Source organism: Schistocerca cancellata, chromosome 11, assembly GCF_023864275.1.
Source record: "Schistocerca cancellata isolate TAMUIC-IGC-003103 chromosome 11, iqSchCanc2.1, whole genome shotgun sequence".
NCBI classification, from domain to species: domain Eukaryota; kingdom Metazoa; phylum Arthropoda; class Insecta; order Orthoptera; family Acrididae; genus Schistocerca; species Schistocerca cancellata.
Genome location: NC_064636.1, coordinates 49437304 through 49457130, shown reverse-complemented (window position 1 = coordinate 49457130; position 19827 = coordinate 49437304). Strand labels below are relative to the sequence as shown.

The 19827-nt window shown below is 45.6% G+C and overlaps 1 protein-coding gene across 1 annotated transcript in view; it reads left to right on the top strand.

Annotated features, from left to right (window-relative positions):
* LOC126108950 (mucin-5AC-like) overlaps positions 1 to 19827 on the top strand; it is a 329782-nt gene that overhangs the window by 187442 nt on the left and 122513 nt on the right. The window contains exons 5-6 of the mRNA XM_049914334.1: positions 7477 to 7724; positions 13478 to 13808. Coding sequence (XP_049770291.1) covers positions 7477 to 7724; positions 13478 to 13808 — 579 coding nt within the window. The remainder of the gene's footprint in view (positions 1 to 7476; positions 7725 to 13477; positions 13809 to 19827) is intronic.

The window sequence follows — 19827 nt, the reverse complement described above, 5'->3', positions numbered from 1 at the left end:
TGCGAAAGGTGGATATACACTGTACTAGTGCCGACATTGTGCATGCTCTGTTGCCTGTGTCTATGTGCCTGTGGTTCTGTCAGTGTGATCATGTGATGTATCTGACGCCAGGAATGTGTCAATAAAGTTTCCCCTTCCTGGGGCAATGAATTCACGGTGTTCTTATTTCAATTTCCAGGAGTGTATGACAACGCTTCTCATCTTAACAGTTGCAATACCAAGGAGGAAAGAGAGAAGATGTGTATCGTGTATTGAACTGGGGACCTAGAAACGATGGAGAGGCTTCGTCCCACCATAGCCCTCAGTGGTCCACAACAGGCCACAGCTGTCCACCCACCCCACTGCTGTCCCACACCAGACGAAAGGTTATTGTGCAGTTTGGCCCCCAGTGGACCCCCCTCCCCCCTGGGAACGTCTCATACCAGACGAGTGTAACCCCAAATGCTTGCGTAGTAGAGTAATTATGGTGTACACGTATGTGGAGACTGTGTTTGCGCAGCAATCACCCACATAGTGTAACTGAGACAGAATAAGGGAACCAGCCCTCATTCGCCAAGGTAGATGGAAAACCGCATTAAAAACCATCCACAGGCTGGCCGGCACACCGGACCTCGACACTAATCCGCCGACCGGATTCGTGCCGGGGACCGGCATGCCTTCCTGCTCACGAAGCAGCGCGTTAGACTGCGCGGCAAGCTGGGCGGGCAAGAGGGGGATCCTTTACCCCCACCTCCTGAAAATAATGTAACCAAAAAATGTTTATTGCTTTACTATCAGATTCAATATTTGTTTTATTTTTCTGTTAAACTCAATGCAAAATTTAAGTGTTTGTGGTACATGTGACCTTGCACAATGAATGTCATATTCAGTATTTTCATGTTCAGGACCCTACTTACATGTCAATAACTCTATAAAAAGGTATTGAGTGAGTAAAATGAACAACAATTACCGAAATTTATGTTTTTAAGTTGTTGTTATGGTGTTCGTAAAGTACGCCTCTTCCCCCTCCTCTCGGTAGTGTATTAAGAGTGTGATGAAAGACATTTTCAGGTTCTTGACCTAACTTACACATCAGCACCGCTTTAAAAAGTATGTTGTTAATACGCTAACAACAATTAATGAGATTTGTATTTTTTTAAATTTTTAGATTTGGCATAAAATAGCACTTCCTCCCCCCCCCCCTCCCCTGTCTAACACACATTACTGAAACTGCATTGGTATTGCTAGGGTTTTATCTTCACACTTTTTAGAAACACCTTTTGAAGCGATTGGTGGATTTCAACCAAAGCAGGAGGTCAAAGCATATCACTCCCGACAACCACACTGTCCAGTCACACTAATGTCACCACCTGCGAAATTCCGGAGCAGCCACCTTTTGCAATGCAAACCACTGCTAGACATGCAGAAAGGGAGTGAATGAGGTTCTGGAGTGTACCTACAGTGATGTAGAGCGAAGCTGACTCCAGTGCTGCAGCCAGCTGTATTACGTTTCTCGGTTGAGGGTCCACAGCGCGATCAGACTGATCGAGGTGGTGCCGCACTTTCTCAGTTGGGTTTAAATGTGAGGACATGGTGGCGGGGAGTACTGTAACTCAACCTGGTGCTCTTTGAGCTGTGTGCATTGTCCTGTTGGTAGATGCCATCGAGCCAAGGAGAAACTAACTGGATGCACATGGTCCCCCATAGTGGATGCATACTTGAGATGGTGTATTGTGCCTTCCAGAATGCTGATGAGGTCACCTGGCAAATGCCACGAATACCTTCTCCAGAACATGATACCCACTCCACCAGCCTGGACCGTTCCAATGATCGTTGCAGGGAGTTTGCCATCTGTCCGATTGAATGTAAAAAGTGATTCTTCTGCAAAGGCCACTTGTCGCCACTCAGTGGAAGTTCAGTGTGGTATTGGCAAGCAAACTCCAGCCTTGGTCGCCAAAGACGGGCAGTTAGCCTCGGTGGATGAACCAGTTGCCCACTGTGAACGTAACTTAGCATGGGTGGATGAACCAGGTGCCCACTGCAGAGGCCCATACGCAGCAATATTCATCGGACTGTCATAGAGGAGACAGCCTTAGTCACCGATGAACGGCAGTTAGCATGGGTGGATGAACCAGTTGCCCACTGCAGAGGCCCATACGCAGCTTTGTTCATTGAACTGTCATAGAGGAGACAGCCTTAGTCACCGATGAACAGCAGTTAGCATGGGTGGATGAACCAGGTGCCCTCTGCAGAGGCCCATACGCAGCAATGTTCATTGAACTGTCATGGAGGAGACAGCCTTAGTCACCGATGAATGGCAGTTAGCATGGGTGGATGAACCAGGTGCCCACTGCAGAGGCCCATACGCAGCAATATTCATAGAGGAGACAGCCTTAGTCACTGATGAACAGCATTTAGAATGCATGGATGAACCAGGTGCCCACTGCAGAGGCCCATATGCAGCAATTTTCATTGAACTGTCATGGAGGAGACAGCCTTAGTCACCGATGAATGACAGTTAGCATGGGTGGATGAACCAGGTGCCCACTGCAGAGGCCCATACACAGCAATATTCATTGAACTGTCATAGAGGAGACAGCCTTAGTCACTGACGAACGGCAGTTAGCATGGGTGGATGAATCAGGTGCCCACTGGAGAGGCCCATACTCAGCAGTGTTCGTTGAACTGTCATGGAGGAGACACTCCTGTAGCACCTCGGTTCCTCTGAGTGATCAGTTGCTCACAGCTGCACATCTGTTAGCCCACACACATTTCCGTAGCCATCGGTCATCCCTGCCGTCGGTGGCCCTTAGTACACAACGGTTACTCCGGCGCCAGTTTTGGGCAGTACCAGTGTGCCAGACACGGTGTACTGTAACCAAATGTACAAATTTAGTGGTTCCGGAAACGCATCCACCCTTAGCCCTAAAGCCAATGATAGTGCATTTTTGGAGGTCGGACAAATCGTTCCGTTCCCGAATTACAACTGCACTGTTTTCCGCGTCCCCCGACAAGGTTAATATACGCTCTGCTGCTGTCTGTTAGTGGTTATTGCACACTGAAGAATATGAACATACCTGCATCTATACTCTGCAATAAACTGTGAGGTGCATGCAGAGGGTACGTCCCATAGCACCATATATTAGGATTTGTTCTTGTTCAATTCACGTATGGATCTTACCCTTATGATCCCTATGTGAGTGATACGTGATGGGTCATAGTATGTTCAAAGCAAATGTCTTCGAGAATGAAATTTTCACTCTGCAGCGGAGTGTGCGCTGTTATGAAACTTCCTGGCAGATTAAAACTGTGTGATGGACCGAGACTCGAAATCGGGATGTTTGCCTTTCGCGGGCAAGTGCTCGGCAAAGGTGAGTTCGAGTGTCGGTCCAGCACACAGTTCTAATCTGCCAGGAAGTTTGAAGTCTTTCAGTTCAGTTCTTTCAGCATCTCCATGAGACTTTTCCATGGGCCAGACGAACCTGTGACTGTACTGCCCTTCTCTGTATTCGTTCGCCGGCCGGAGTGGCCGTGCGGTTCTAGGCGCTACAGTCTGGATCCGAGCGACCGCTACGGTCGCAGGTTCGAATCCTGCCTCGGGCATGGACGTGTGTGATGTCCTTAAGTTAGTTAGGTTTAATTAGTTCTAAGTTCTAGGCGACTGATGACCTCAGAAGTTAAGTCGCATAGTGCTCAGAGCTATTTGAACCATTTTTGTATTCGTTCGATAGCTCCCTTTTGTTCTATTTGTGTGCGTCCTACACACTTGAGCAATACTGTAGAACCGGTGGTTCGAGTCATCTGTATGCAACCTCCTTTGTAGACTGATTTCACTTCCCCAGTATTCTATCAGTATACCACAGTCTACCACCTGGTTTAGCCACGACAATATTTCTAGAAAGTCTTAAAAGCAGGTATTTGTTTGAGTTGGCCGATCCCTACAGTAAGTCATTGATATTATAGTCATAGGATACTACGTTTTGTCATTTTGTGAAGGGCACATTTTACATTTATGAACATGTAAAGCAAGTTGCCAATGTTTGCACCAGTTCGAAATCTTATCAAGATCTGACTGAATATGTATGCAGCTTCTTTAAGACAGTACTCATTATAGATAACTGCATCATCTGCAAAAAGAGGTTGCAAGTAATACTGTCTGCAAGGTCATTAATATACAACATGAATAGCAAGGGTCCCAACACACTTCCGTGTGGCAAACCAGAAGTTACTTCTACATCTGACGATGACTTTCAACCCAAGATAACATCCTGCGTCCTCCCTACCAAAAAGTCCTCAATCCAGTCACAAATTTCACTTGATACCCCGTATGATCGTAGTTCTGAGAATAGGGGTAGGTGTGGTAACGAGTGTTTATTATAGGAAACTGAGAAAGTATCTCCCTAAACAATTATTGGGAAAGCAAGAATAAATACCTTTTATTATCATGAACTTCTCTCCCTACATTTAATAATAGAAATTGCACTTCAAATGTATCCTTTACGTAAAGTGAAAATACCGTGATGTTAGGAATTATTATTCTGAGATGATAGATATATTTTACTGCTACGCAAAGTTTCTCTGGCATGGTTATTAAATATTTTTCTTTCTGACCCAAAATAAATTGAATCTTCATTTAGTTCTGAAATACTACTTCATAATGCTCAAGCCAAATTTAATGCAAGCTTCTGCTAGTGTTGTGTGGTTCAAATGGTTCAAATGGCTCTGAGCACTATGGGACTTAACATCGACGGTCACCAGTCCCCTAGAATTTAGAACTACTTAAACCTAACTAACCTAAGGACATCACACAACACCCAGTCATCACGGGGCAGAGAAAATCCCTGACTCCGCCGGGAATCCGAACCCGGGAACCCGGGCGTGGGAAACGAGAACGCTACCGCATGACCACGAGCTGCGGACTTAGTGTTGTATTACGTAAAGATAAATTTTCAGAAATCAAAGATAACCGTGGTAGGTTAACTGAAAATCGGACTCCACAAATAACATTAAATTGCAGGTACAGCTCGAGAAATGAAAGAAAACTAATTTTGAGCTACTTTGGGGGATTAAATTTAAAATACCGCATGAGTTTTCATCCGTACACGTTTACGTAAATGGTACGGGGAGGAAAAGGTTTCCGTTTCACAGCAAGAACAAACTTATAAAATTCAACACTGATAATTATTATTTAGCGGTAATTTAACGTACACGAATAGGTAGCAAGACTCTACACATGGAATGGCATAAAGAGCCACGAGTGACAAGACAAGACAAGAACTGAGCAACAAGACAAGCGATTAGAGACAGATAGCATGGCGTCTTTGCTTTATACACTGTGTCGTTGTATCTTTATACTCTGAAGAGCCAAAGAAACTGGTACAGCTGCCTAATTCCGTGTAAGGCCCCCGCGAGCACGCAGAAGTGCCGTAGCACGACGTAGCATGGACTCTACTGATGTGTGAAGTAGTGGTGGATGGAACTGACATTATGAATCCTGCAGGGTTGTACAGAAATCCTTAAGAGTACGAAGGGGTGGAGATCACTCCTTAACAGCATGTTGCAAGGTATCCCAGATATGCTCAATAATGTTGATGAACGGGGACTTTGGTGGTCAGCGGAAGTGTTTAATCTCAAAGGAGTGTTCGTGGAGACACTCTATAGGAATTGTAGATGAGTGGGGTGTCGTATTGTCCTGCTGGAATTGCCCACGTCCTTTGGAATGCACAGTTGGACATGAATAGATGCAGGTGATCAGATGGGATGCTTACGTACTTATCACCTGTGAGAGTCGTATCTAGACGTATCAGGGGCCCCCATATCACCACAAATGCACACACCCCACACCATTATAGAGCCTCCACCAGCTTGAGCAGTCCCCTGCTAAAAAAAAAAAAAAAAAAAAAATGGTTCAAATGGCTCTGAGCACTATGGGACTTAACATCTGAGGTCATCAGTCCCCTAGAACTTAGAACTACGTAAACCTGACTAACCTACGGACATCATACACATCCATGCCCGAGGCAGTATTCGAACCTGCGACCGTAGCGGTCGCGCGGTTCCAGACTGAAGCGCCTAGAACCGCACGGCCACACCGGCCGGCCCCTTCTAACATGCAGGGTTCATGGATTCATGAGGTTGTCTCCATAACCGTACACGTCCATCCGCTGGATACAATTTGAAACGAGACTCGTCCGACCAGTCAACATGTTTCCTGTCATCAACAGTCCAATGTCAGTGTTGATGGCCCCAGGCGTGGCGTAAAGCTTTGTGTCGTGGAGTCACCAAGGGTACACAAGTTGGCCTTCGGCTCCGACAGCCCATATAGATGATGTTTCGTTTAATGGTTCTCACGCTGTCACTTGATGGCCCAGCACTGAAATCTGCAGCAATATTAGCGAGGGCTGTCCTTGTGTCACGTTGAACGATTCGCTTCAACCATCGTTGATCCCATTCTTGCAGGATCGCTTTCAGGCCGCAGCGATGTCGAAGGTTTTACCGGATTCCTGATATACAAGGTGCACTCGTGAAACGGTCGCACGGGAAAATCTCCACTTCAACGCTACCTCGGACATTCTGTGTCGTCGGCCGATGTCGCCGAGCGGTTCTAGGCGCTTCAGTCTGGAACCGCGCGACCGCTAGGGTCGCAGGTTCGAATCCTGCCGCAGGCATGGATGTGTGTGATGTCGTTTAAGTTAGTGAGGTTTAAGCAGGTCTAAGTTCTACGGGACTGATGACCTCAGATGTTAAGTCCTGTAGTGCTCAGAGCCATTTGAACCACTCTGTGTCCGTCGCTCGTGCACCGACTATAACACCACATCCGAGCTCGCTTAAATCTTCATTGGAGCAGCAGTAACCGATCTAAGAAGTGCTTAAAATGGTTCAAATGGCGGTGAGCACTATGGGACTTAACAGCTGAGGTCATCAGTCCCCTAGAACTTAGAACTACTTAAACCTAACTAACCTAAGGACATCACACACACCCACCCCCGAGGCAGGATTCGAACCTGCGACCGTAGCGGTCGCGCGGTTCCAGACTGCAGCGCCTAGAACCGCTCGGCCACACCGACCGGCCTAATAAGTGCGCCAGACACTTTTTGCCTTATACAGGCGTTGCCGACCGCAGCGCTGTCGTCTGTCTGTTTACATATCGTTGTATTTGATTACGCATGCCTACAGCAGTTTCTTTGGCACTTGAGTCTAGTAGTTCATGGAATCTTTATATATCACTGAGGAATCTATAAAGTTTCAATACACTACTAGTGATAAATGTTCTATGTGAAGCTTATGTCACTGATTATTTTTACCACTACCCAGAGGCGTCACAGTGGCACTGCATCCACATGGCAGCCTCAATCCGAAGCTTTCAGCGTGTGATGCGAGAAATGTGCGGTGGCTACGTTAAAGTGACTGGACTGTGTAGTTTTACTTAAAGATAGTGCTGTGTTTATTATTATTCATTCAAACATCGATAAAGACGTGTCGGTAACTTCCGTGCAGTGGCGAGCAGCAGCAGCAGCAACAACAGCAGCAGCAGCAGGAGCAGCAACAACAACAGCAGCAGCAGACGACGCCCGCCCCCGGCCTGCCGCTGACGCCGCCCCCGCCATTCGACGTGGTGCCGGTGAACTCGGTGGCCAAGCCACGGCCGCCGCCCCCGCGCGTCGTGGGGCTCAAAGACGCCGACCTCAGCCTGGAGACGGCGGCCGCCGGGTCGGGGCCGCAGACGCGCGTCGAGGTCAAGAAGGGTGAGTGGCGCCCCCTCAAGGTCAAGGGCGAGCCCCTTCTCAGGGAAGCACTCAACAACTCTCGAAAAAAACCTCGTTAACAATTCCTCCTGCCGCTTTCTCTCTAATGCGATTTCTTACAACACTGCACTCTTTTCACTTTGGCCTTGTGGCTCAAGGTCACGTCCCTTTATCCCTACCATAAAATACCGAATACCGATTTATCGACTTTTCTTCCAAAAGTTATCGATAGATGTTGTTGTTCTTGTGGTCTTCAGTCCTGAGACTGGTTTGATGCAGCTCTCCATGCTACTACATCCTGTGCAAGCTCCTTCATCTCCCAGTATCTCCTGCAACTTACATCCTTCTGAATCTGCTTAGTGTATTCATCTCTTGGTCTCCCTCTACAATTTTTTACCCTACACACTGCCCTCCAATACTAAACTGGTCATCCCTTGATGCCTCAGAACATGTCCTACCAACCGATCCCTTCTTCTAGTCAAGTTGTGCCACAAACTTCTCTTCTCCCCAATTCCATCCAGTACCTCGTCATCACTTATGAGATCTACCCATCTAATCTTCAGCATTCTTCTGTAGCACCACATTTCGAAAGCTTCTATTCACCTCTTGTCCAAACTACTTATCGTCCACGTTTCACTTCCATACAAATACCTTCAGGAACGACTTCCTGACACCTAAATCTATTCTCGATGTTAACAAATTTCTCTTCTTCAGAAACGCTTCCCTTGCCATTGGCAGTCTACGTTTTATATCCTCTCTCCTTCGACCATCATCAGTTATTTTGCTCCTCAAATAGCAAAACTACTTTACTACTTTATGTGTATCATTTCCTAATCTAATTCCCTCAGCATCACCCGACTTAATTCTACTACATTCCATTACCCTCGTTTTGCTATTGTTGATGTTCATCTTATATCCTCCCTTCAAGACACTGTCCATTCCGTTCAACTGCTCTTCCAAATTCTTTGCTGTCTCTGACAGAATTACAATGCCATCGGCGAACCTCAAAGTTTTTATTTCTTCTCCGTGGATTTTAATTCCTACTCCGAATTTTTCTTTTATTTCCTTTACTGCTTGCTCAGTATACAGATTGAATAGTATCGGGGATAGGCTACAATTCTTTCTCACTCCCTCCCCAACCACTGCTTCCCCTTCATGCCCCTCGACTATTATAACTCCAATCTGGTTTCTGTACAAATTGTAAATTGCCTTTTGCTCTCTGTATCTTACCCCTGCCACCTTCCGAATTTGAAAGAGAGTATTCCAGTCAACATTGTCAAAAGCTTTCTCTAAGTCTACAAATTGTAGGAACGTAGGTTTGCCTTTCCTTAATCTGTTTTCTAAGATAAGTCGTAGGGTCAGTATTGCCTCACGTGTTCCAACATTTCTACGGAATCCAAACTGATCTTCGCCGAGGTCGTCTTTTACCACTTTTTCCATTCGTCTGTAAAGAATTTGCGTTAGTATTTTGCAGCTGTGACTTATTAAACTGATAATTCGATAATATTCACATCTGTCAACACCTGCATTCTTTGTGATTGGAATTATTATATTCTTCTAGAAGTCTGAGGGTATTTCGCCTGTCTCATACATCTTGCTCACCAAATGGTAGAGTTTTGTCAGGACTGGCTCTCCCAAGGGTGTCAGTAGTTCTAATGGAATATTGTCTACTGCCAGGGCCTTGTTTCGACTCCGGTCTTTTAGTGCTCTGTCATACTCTTAACGCAGTATCGTATCTCCCATTTCATCTTCAGCTATCGATAAATATCGGTGATATATAAATCTCGAAATGGCAATCTCAAGTGCCGATGTATTTATTTTATATATTATACTTTTTTCGCAATTTTCGATACATATTTGAAGTTGTTCTTTTGAAATTGTAGTAGAACATCAATTTATTTTGACTGTGTGAATGATAATGTTTAATTTGTGGAGTGCTCAACCACGTGGTCAGCAACGCCCATGCAAAGTCCCAATTTTTACAAATTTTTAACTCAGTCCAATCTAGCAACTGTCACGAATGATGATGATGATGATGATGAATACCCAGTCCCCAGGCAGAGAAAATTCCCAACCTGGCCGCGAATAGAACCCGCGACCCTGTGATCCAGAGGCAGCAGCGCTAGCCCCTAGACCTCGAGCTGGGGACACACTGCGTGGACGAGTCTTACTACTTGGCGAGCTTTCATCACGTCCAGTCTTGCTCTCTGACTGTGTATAGCAAGTATAGGTCCTATTGCCCTTGGAGGTGGCAATGGAATAACAAGATTTGCGATGTGGGGAAATAGCACACCAATGTGCTATTTCTTCATATCGACATTTTTCAAAAACAGCTGCTGAACATGATGAACAAAAATCTAGATGAAGAGATTCGTCTACGCGGTAGGGCGGAGACGTGTGAGGGGAAATGCTGACGTAATTGGCGTTCGGGGCTATCAACAGAAACTGCAACGTTTAGCGTCCCCACGCAATTTTGACACAACAACTGCTAGGTCGTTGGAGATTGGGAAAAAAAAAAACAAAAAAACAGGGAAGTCGACATGAACTGTTTCGGACAAATCCGATATGTGATGAAACTGAACGACAGACCCAACTGTCACTTTTATTGCGCCACTGACATGCAGTAATACCATTGTTAGAGATGTGGTTACGGCCAAGCCAGAACGTGCATCGCTTTCCTTTCAATTCTTGCTCTACGCGGGATAATCAGGCCGCTAGCTTGTTGGTGTACAGAATATCTAATGTTGTTGTTGTTGTGTTGTTGTTGTGGTCTTCAGTCCTGAGACTGGTTTGATGCAGCTCTACATGCTACTCTATCCTGTGCAAGCTTCTTCATCTCCCAGAACCTACTGCAACCTACATCCTTCTGAATCTGCTTAATGTATTCATCTCTTGGTCTCCCCCTACGATTTTTACCCTCCACGCTGCCCTCCAATACTAAATTGGTGATCCCTTGATGCCTCAGAACATGTCCTACCAACCGATCCCTTCTTCTGGTCAAGTTGTGCCACAAACTTCTCTTCTCCCCAATCCTATTCAATACTTCCTCATTAGTTATGTGATCTACCCATCTAATCTTCAGCATTCTTCTGTAGCACCACATTTCGAAAGCTTCTATTCTCTTCTTGTCCAAACTATTTACCGTCCATGTTTCACTTCCATACATGGCTACACTCCATACAAATACTTTCAGAAATGACTTCCTGACACTTAAATCTATACTCGATGTTAGAATATCTAATAATGAATCAATACTCAAATACAGGGTTCTAAAACAGGCAGTTTATTTACAATGTACAACCGTAGTTTTTAGATGCCAGTACATTTTCCCCGTCTATATGTTGATGCATTTTTTCGACATACCGAGGTCGGATTTTGATATTTTTCTAAATGTCGATGTTTTTAAAAACATCAACAGTCCTAATCTCCACTCTACACGTTCCCCCCTACAACCTTGCAAGCACTCTGCACAGTCAACAACCAGTGCCGCTTAAACAAGGAACCAATAACAATAAGCATTGTCGGTTTTCAGATATAGTTTACTGCACTCTAATGGACTTTGCTGGCAGCGGTGGCCGAGCGTTCCTAGGCGCTGCTACGGTCGCAGGTTCGAATCCTGCCTCGGGCATGGATGTGTGTCATGTCCTTGGGTTTAAGCAGTTCTAAGTTCTAAGGGACTGATGACCTCAGATGTTGAATCCCATAGTATTCAGAGCCATCTGAGCCATTTTCTGATAGACTTTGTTTACACACGACTATTACGCTAAAATTGAATTATTGAACTAGAGGGTGTATCAAAGAGAATCATTTGATTTGCCACGTTTATATTTCTGAAACTAACAAACATTTACAATGAATATTCTTTTTTGACGAATAGGAAACTCAAAAAGTCTTTTCTCACACCTTACCATAGGTGTTCAATACGCCTCCTTGAGATGCACGGCAATGTAAATGCGATATTCAGATTGTTCCCACACTGCAGCGAGCATGTCTCGAGTTACAGCTTCCACAGCTGCTGTTACGCGATGTCTGAGTTCATTCATTGTTGTTGGTAATGGAGGCACACAAACATTTTACAAACCTCCACAAGAAGTAATCACATACAGTCAGGTCCGGTCACCTTGGAGGCCAGTAATGTAAGGCTGAATCATTTGGTCCAGTGCGACGGATCCATCGTCCAGTAATCCTTCGATTTAAAAATTGCAGCCGGCCGGTATGGCCGTGCGGTTCTAGACGCTACAGTCTGGAACCGCGTGGCCGCTAGGGTCGCAGGTTCGAATCCTGCCTCGGGCATGGATGTGTGTGATGTTCTTAGGTTAGTTAGGTTTAAGTAGTTCGAAGTTCTAGGGGACTGATGACCACAGATGTTGAGTCCCACAGTGCTCAGAGCCATTTAAAAATTACCGCGCTTCCAGATGCCGGTTGGTAAATGAAGTCGTTCGAATCAGTCCCTAACTGTGGGAAAAGAAAGTTCTCAAGTATGTCGAGACACGTGCTTCCTGTAACAGTGTTCTCGGCGAAGAGAAATGGTCCATACGCCTTCTCGAGTGAAACTGCACATAACACACTGCTGCTACCTAGCGCGAACCGACTAAGATTCGAGAGTTTGCTCTTTCCAACAGCAGGTATTTCAAATAACATAAAATTTGTGATTCTTCGGTTTGTCCCGGCGTATTTGGTAATCAAAATATCCAGTGGTGTACTGCCGGTCTACAGTGTCCAACGGGCACAATATTTCGGCGATCGTACATGTCGCCATCATCAGGTGAACTGATGATGGCGACATGTATTATCGCCGATATATTGTGCCCGTTGGACACTGTAGACCGGCAGTACACCAGTGGATATTTTGATTAACATAAAAGTTACCATTTCTTGAAATTCGATGATTATTTTGATACATCCTATATATGAAAAAAACGTAAATTAGTTACAAACTGCGGGGTGCACACACTTTATTCGACATGTAAACCTCACTACAGATATTCGGATTTAGGCTACGACATGCTCGATACGCCTGCCATCATTGGCGATGATGTGGCGCAGACGAATAACGAAATTCTGCAAGAGCTGCTGAAGCATCGGAACATCGACACTGTCGATGACCTCCGGAATGGCTGTTTTTAGCTCAGCAATTGTTTTGAGGACATTTCTGTACACCTTCTGTTTAATATAACACCACAAATAATATTTCTCATGTGTTCAGATGCGAAAATTGTGGCAGGCAATCGAGGCCCATGAAAGTGGCCTCTGGGTACCCCAGAGCCAGAATGCAGTCCTCAGAGTTCTCCTCCAGAACATAAAACTGCCTGTTTCTTTAATTTCCCGACGGCAGTAAATCGAATAGGTCACAGTGAATGAGCCGAAGGTTAAATTCTCCCACAATTTTGCGCTGCTATACCACCATCCTCCTCGGACGTTTAAGACTACCAACTCCACTCGTTCTTCTTTAGGGAGGGCCATAATTCGTTCTGAAAAAAGAAAATTATTAAAACTTATTTTATTATTATTTACTAATATTTAGTAATGTTTGTAAAATACAGTACATTTATTAGAATCCCTTATGTACCCAGACTTTGAGGACAACTTGTACATAGTGTTTCTTAATTTTTCTTGGACATAGACTTAATGAGTGCGACGGAAAATTGTTGCTTTATAACTGTTGGGGCCTTTGTTCATTTAAATGGTAAGAGATCATTCTGAGGCTGGCTGTACAGGTCAAGTTAGAACCCTCACTGTCCCCCTACTTGCAGGACCGAACGGACAGGACTATGAGTACGAGTATGTCTACTACTACTACGACGACGACGACACGGCAGAGGCGGACTCGTCCGCCGCCCCCGATGCCGCCCCCGACGCCGCCAGCTCCGACACCACCAGCTCATCTTCCACGACCACCAGCACCACCACCACGACCACGACGACCACAACCACCACCACGACCACCCCGGAGCCCACCACCACGACCACTACCACCACCACGACGCCACCTCCGCCTCCCCCGCCGCCCCCGGCGCCGCCGGCGGTGAACTCCGTCCGCAAGCATGGCCACAGGAAGGATCGAGAGGACGGCGAAGGCGGCAGGTACGTACGCTGCACTCCTACTCCTGGGTTCGAATCCCTCTGCCTACATTTCAGGCGGGTTTCGGCTAGGGACACGGTACCGACGGAAGCGTATCGGTCACTCACGAGTAGTATCGCAATAAAAGTGTTGTAGTCGTGAAAGTATCGAAAGGGAAGTGTCAATACTTTGAAATATTGATAGTTACCCGTACTACTATACAGTGTGTAACAAAAATGTACGGCACAAATTGCAGGACACATTCCCCACAATGTAGACGTAGAAATTATGTTATATGAACATCGATCTGGAAACGCTTTGTTTCCATGTTACAACTCATTTTCTCCAACGAGTTTTAACTAGATCAGATTGTAAGTTTTCCCAAAATTTGGAAATTTGGAATAAGTTCTATGGGTCCAAACTGTTCAGGTCATCGGTCCCTAAGCTTGCACACTACTTAATCTAACTTAAACTACCTTACGCTAAGAACAACAGATACACCCGTGCCCGAGGAAAAACACGAACCTCTGACGGGGTGAGCCGCGCGAACCGTGACAAGGCGCCCTAAACCGCGCGGCTACCCCGCGCGGGTGAGTTTTCCCAATTGTCAAGTACGTCAATGCTCACGAAAAGATTTCTTTTCAGTGCTTGGGCCGGCATTGTTGGTGACTGTTTAGTAGGGTCTCACTTTCTCCCACCCAGGCTCAACGGACAAAGTTATAATTTCGTAGAGAATATTCCACCTCATCTGTTTTATGTTGGCTATGCTACAAATATAGCACCATTCTTATCTATTATCTATCAGAGATAATTGGAACAGCGGAAAGTTCCACAGGACTGGAAGAAGGCCCAGGTCATATCAATCTATAAAAAGGGTAGGAAATAGGATGCACATAATTACCGGCCAATTTCACTGACGTCGATTTGTTGTAGAATCATGGAACATATTTTGTGTTCAAACATAATAACCTATCTAGACTCTGAGAAGGTCATCTGCAGAAACCAGCACGGTTTTAGCAAACAGCGGTCATGCGAGACACAGCTGGCGCTCTTCGTCCACGATATACAACAGGCTCTAGATACCGGCTCCCAGGTTGATGCCGTATTTCTCGACTTTCGAAAGGCCTTAGACTTAGTTCCGCACTGTCATTTGCTACAAAAAGTGCGCGCTTACAGTCTCTCCGATGACATATGCTGTTGAATAGAAAGTTTTCTAACAGATAGAGAGCAGTATGTCGTCCTGAACAGGGTGACTTCAACAGAAACAAGCGTTAACATCGGGTGTGCCCCAGGGCAGCGAAATAGGTCCTCTGCTTTTTACGATTTACATAAACGATCTGGTTGATGGTATTGACAGCGGCATCAGACTGTTTGCCGATGATGCTGTAGTCTACACGAAAGTAGTATCACACGAAAGTTGTGACAAATCAATGATAATTTGCAGAAAATAAATGGCAGTTATCTCTCAATATTAGTAAGTGTAACCTACTGCGTATAACAAGGCGAAAATCCCCATTAATGTACGAGTACAAAATAAATGCCCAGTCTTTGGAAGCGGCAACATCCGTCAAGTGTCTGGGTGTGACTATTCGAAATGATCTCAAATGGAATGATCAGCTTACACAAGTAACGGGTAAGGCGAACTCTAGATTGTGGTTTATTGGTAGAATACTGAAGCAATGCAGTCCTTCAACAAAGGAAATAGCTTACAATACGTTAGTTCGTTCGGTCTTAGAGTATTGTTCGTCTGTATGGGACCCTTACCAGTGGGGTCTGATTCAAGAAATTGGGAAGGTACAAAGAAGAGCGGCAAGATTCGTGACTGCTACATTTAGCCATCGCGATAGCGTTACAAAACTCATGGAAAGTTTGAAGTGGGACACAGCTGCAGATAGACGGCGCGCTAAGCGGAAGGGGCTGCTCAATAAATTCCGAAATCCGATCTTTACCGAGAATGTAGAGCACATACTATTACCACCAACATTGAAATCGCGCAATGATCGCCATTCAGAGATAAGGGAAATGAGAGCTTGTACTGAGGCGTTCAGACAGTCGCCTTTCCCTCGCGCGATCCGTGAGTGGAACGGAGGGGGTGGGGGGAATATGACTTTGGCGCGAATTGTGCCCTCCGCCACACACCGCTTGGTGGCTAGTGGACTATATATGCAGATATAGGTGTGCCTTTAGCTGTGCGAATAAGACATACACTTCATGCACGGTGGACCACTTCCTCATTTTAGTATCAATGTCCGTTGGCTACCAAATAACAGATTCGGTCACAGATGAATACGTAGACGTGGATCAGTTGCTTGGCCTGTACGCTCTCTGGACCTAAACCCACTTGACTTTTGTTTTTGGGGCCATTTGAAAGCTCTTGTGTACGGAACACCAGTACAGAATGTTAAGAGTCTCCGTGTCCGTATCATGGAAGGCCACGTAACCATACACAGTGCTCCAGGGACACACCAGCACTAGTGATGGGGAGCTCGCGAATGAGTCGTTCAAATGAACGCTTCACTTCAGTGAAGTGTGAACTAACCACTCAATTTCAATGAACTGGTACTTCAAACTCTTTACAGATACACTCCACACTTTTTTCTAGTTCACTCACTCTCTTCCCCTCTCTCTCTCCCCCACTACATCGGCGCTACGTCACTCATTCTCCCTTCACTTCAGTCCCCCCTCTACTGCCTGTCGACGAATCGCGCGGGGTTTGTGGGGAACGATAGGTTTACGACGGGTTCGGGAGGTGAGGGGCGAGGGGAAGGCAGCGTCAGCTGCTACGTGCAGTGCTGACAGTACTTGTGACTATTTGTGCAGTCCAGTTATACTTCGCGTCTACGGGTAGCCTACCGTTGGCAGCGCTTGCGGACAAATGAATATTAAAGATATAAACGAAAGGGCTGGCTGCGTGAGCACGCACAGCCAACATGAAAATAAAAGGTTTGTTAATAACACTGAAAGAGGGATTTTACCTGAAATCGTACCAATGACTACAGGTGACAGTTTACGTTTTGAATCTGGAGGGTTATTATTCTCAACAAAAATAAAATCTACAGGAAAACTTGTGAATAATTACTTAACGTACGTATATAGACTTTGTGACAGTGGTAAACATACTCATTCTATTTTGGATTAAATTTTACAAGGAACATAAAATTGGACTGCATTTCGTTGGTAGCCCTATTTTTCAGTTCATGAATACAACAAATAAAATTTCATTTGGCAGAAGAAGACTTTTTGGACGCTTCATGAGAAAATTTCGAGCAAGATTAAATGTAATACCTTCTTTGTATGTGACAGGCTTCTCTGTTTATCTTTCCTTTGTCCCCTTCGACCATGCTGTATTTAAGTTAACTCAGACGCTGTAAGAGCATAAAACGTTGCGTGCACGTTACTGCATAGTTCGGCCATCTGTTGGTAAAATTATCAAGTATTACGAAGCTTCATTGTACGAGCGAGGCGAAGCGAGCGTAGCAGCGGCTGAGCGGCGAACTGGGTAACTTCGACAGGCTTCCGTACTTCACGAATGAACTACTTCATTTGAACGCTTCACGGCAAAGAGTGAAATGAATGAAGTAGTTCACTGGAATGAACGAGTTCGACCCATCTCTAATCAGCACCTCCGAGATTCATTACGTCGGCGAGTTGATGCGTGCTGTACCGAGGGCACTTTGAACATCGCGTGTGAGAAAAAGTTACATATGGTATGATGGGTCGTTCTGTTAGTGTGTGTTTTCCACGATTAATGAGTTGGGAAATGAGTTGTGGTGGTGGTGGTGGTGGTTAGTGTTTAACGTCCCGTCGACAACGAGGTCATTAGAGACGGAGCGCAAGCTCCGGTTAGCGAAGGATGGGGAAGGATATCGGCCGTGCCCTTTCAATGGAACCATCCCAGCATTTGCCTGAAACGATTTAGGGAAATCACGGAAAACCTAAATCAGGATGGCTGGAGACGGGATTGAACCGTCGTCCTCCCGAAATGAGTTGTAACAAGGAAACAAAGCGTTTCGAGACGCATGTTCACTTAACATAATTTCTTCGTCTACGTGTGAGGAACGTGTCCTGAAATTTGTGCGGTACATTTTTGTTACATCCTGTACAAAGATAAGTTCTAGACCGAAGTGTTTCAACTACTTACATGATACTCTAATACACTTTGGGACGGATACACCCTACATTTTTTTAATACACAACTGGCCAATAAAATTACTACACCAAGAAGAAATGCAGATGATATATAAATTGGACAAGTATATTATACTAAAACTGACATGTGATTACATTTTCACGCACTTTGGGTGCATAGATCCTGAGAAATAAGTACCCAGAACAACAACGTCTGACCGTCATAACGGCCTTGATACACCTGGCCATTGAGTCTAACAGAGCTTGGATGGCGTGTACAGGTACAGCTGCCCATGCAGCTTCAACGCGATACCACAGTTCACCAAGAGTAGTGGCTGGCGTATTGTGACGAGCCAGTTGCTCGGCCACCATTGACCAGACGTTTTCAATTTGTGAGAGATCTGGAGAATGTGCTGGCCAGGGCAGCAGTCGAACATCTTCTGTATCCAGAAAGGCCCGCACAGGACCTGCAACATACGGTCGTGCATTATCCTGCTGAAATGTAGGGTTTCGCAGGGATCGAATGAATGATAGAGCCACGGGTCGTAACAGATCTGAAGTGTAACGTCCCCTGTTCAAAGTGCGGTCAATGCGAACAAGAGGTGACCGAGACGTGTAACCAATGACACCCGATACCATCACGCCGGGTGATACGCCAGTATGGCGATGACGAATACACGCTTCCAATGTGCGTTCACCGCGATGTCGCCAAACACTGATGCGACCATCATGATGCTGTAAACAGAACCTGGATTCATCCGAAAAAATGACATTTTGCCATTCGTGCACCCAGGTTCGTCGTCGAATACACCATGGCAGGCGTTCCTGTCTGTGATGCAGCGTCAAGGGTAACCGCAGCCACGGTCTCCGAGCTGATAGTCCGTGCTGCTGCAAACGTCGTCGAACTGTTCGTGCAGATGGTTGTTGTCTTGCAAACGTCCCCATCTGTTGACTAAGGGATCGCGACATGGCTGCATGATCCGTTACAGCCATGCGGATAAGATGCCTGTCATCTCGACTGCTAGTGATACGAGGCCGTTGGGATCCAGCATGGCATTCCGTATTACCCTCCTGAACTCACCGATTCCATATTCTGCTAGCAGTCATTGGATCTCGACCAACGCGAGCAGCAATGTCGCAATACGAGAAACCGCAATCGCGATAGGCTACAGTCCGACCTTTATCAAAACCGGAAACATGATGGATACGCATTTCTCCTGCTTACACGAGGCAACACAACAACGTTTCACCAGGCAACGCCGGTCAACTGCTGTCTGTGTATGAGAAATCGGTTGGCAACTTTCTTCGTGTCAGCACGTTGTAGGTGTCGCCACCGGCGCCAACCTTGTGTGAGTGCTCTGAAAAGCTAATCATTTGCATTATCAGAGCATCTTCTTCCTGTCGGTTAAATTTTGCGTCTGTAGCACGTCATATTCGTGGTGCAGGAATTTTAATGGTCTGTAGTGTATATATGGTATCTAAGTATTCAGGGTGATTCAAAATATGTGCAACTTCATGGGTGGAATTTGTGTCTCAAAATTAGAGTACAACTTTAAAGAAAGTTTTGTGTGGAGTTGCTATATTTCTGAGTCACGCGTTAGAGTAAGGATCAAAAGTGCGCTGCAGACAACACTAAATTAATTCTTGTCAGAAAGAAACGACGTGAAGAGCCTCGACATTTAACCCAACCACGTATTGTACGTTCACCCTGGGATACGTTCAAAGTGGGCGAAGACAGTGACTTGCTCCACTTGTTGCCGATCTCGCAATGACGCAGGCTCCGTTCACCTCATTCTGCACAGTTTCACAGACATTTTTAGTTCATTGCTGTAGTTGTGCCACATTCTCAACTGCAGACTCCATACACGAGCTCTTTAAGACGGCCCCAAGAGTAAGACAGCGCATGGCTTAAGA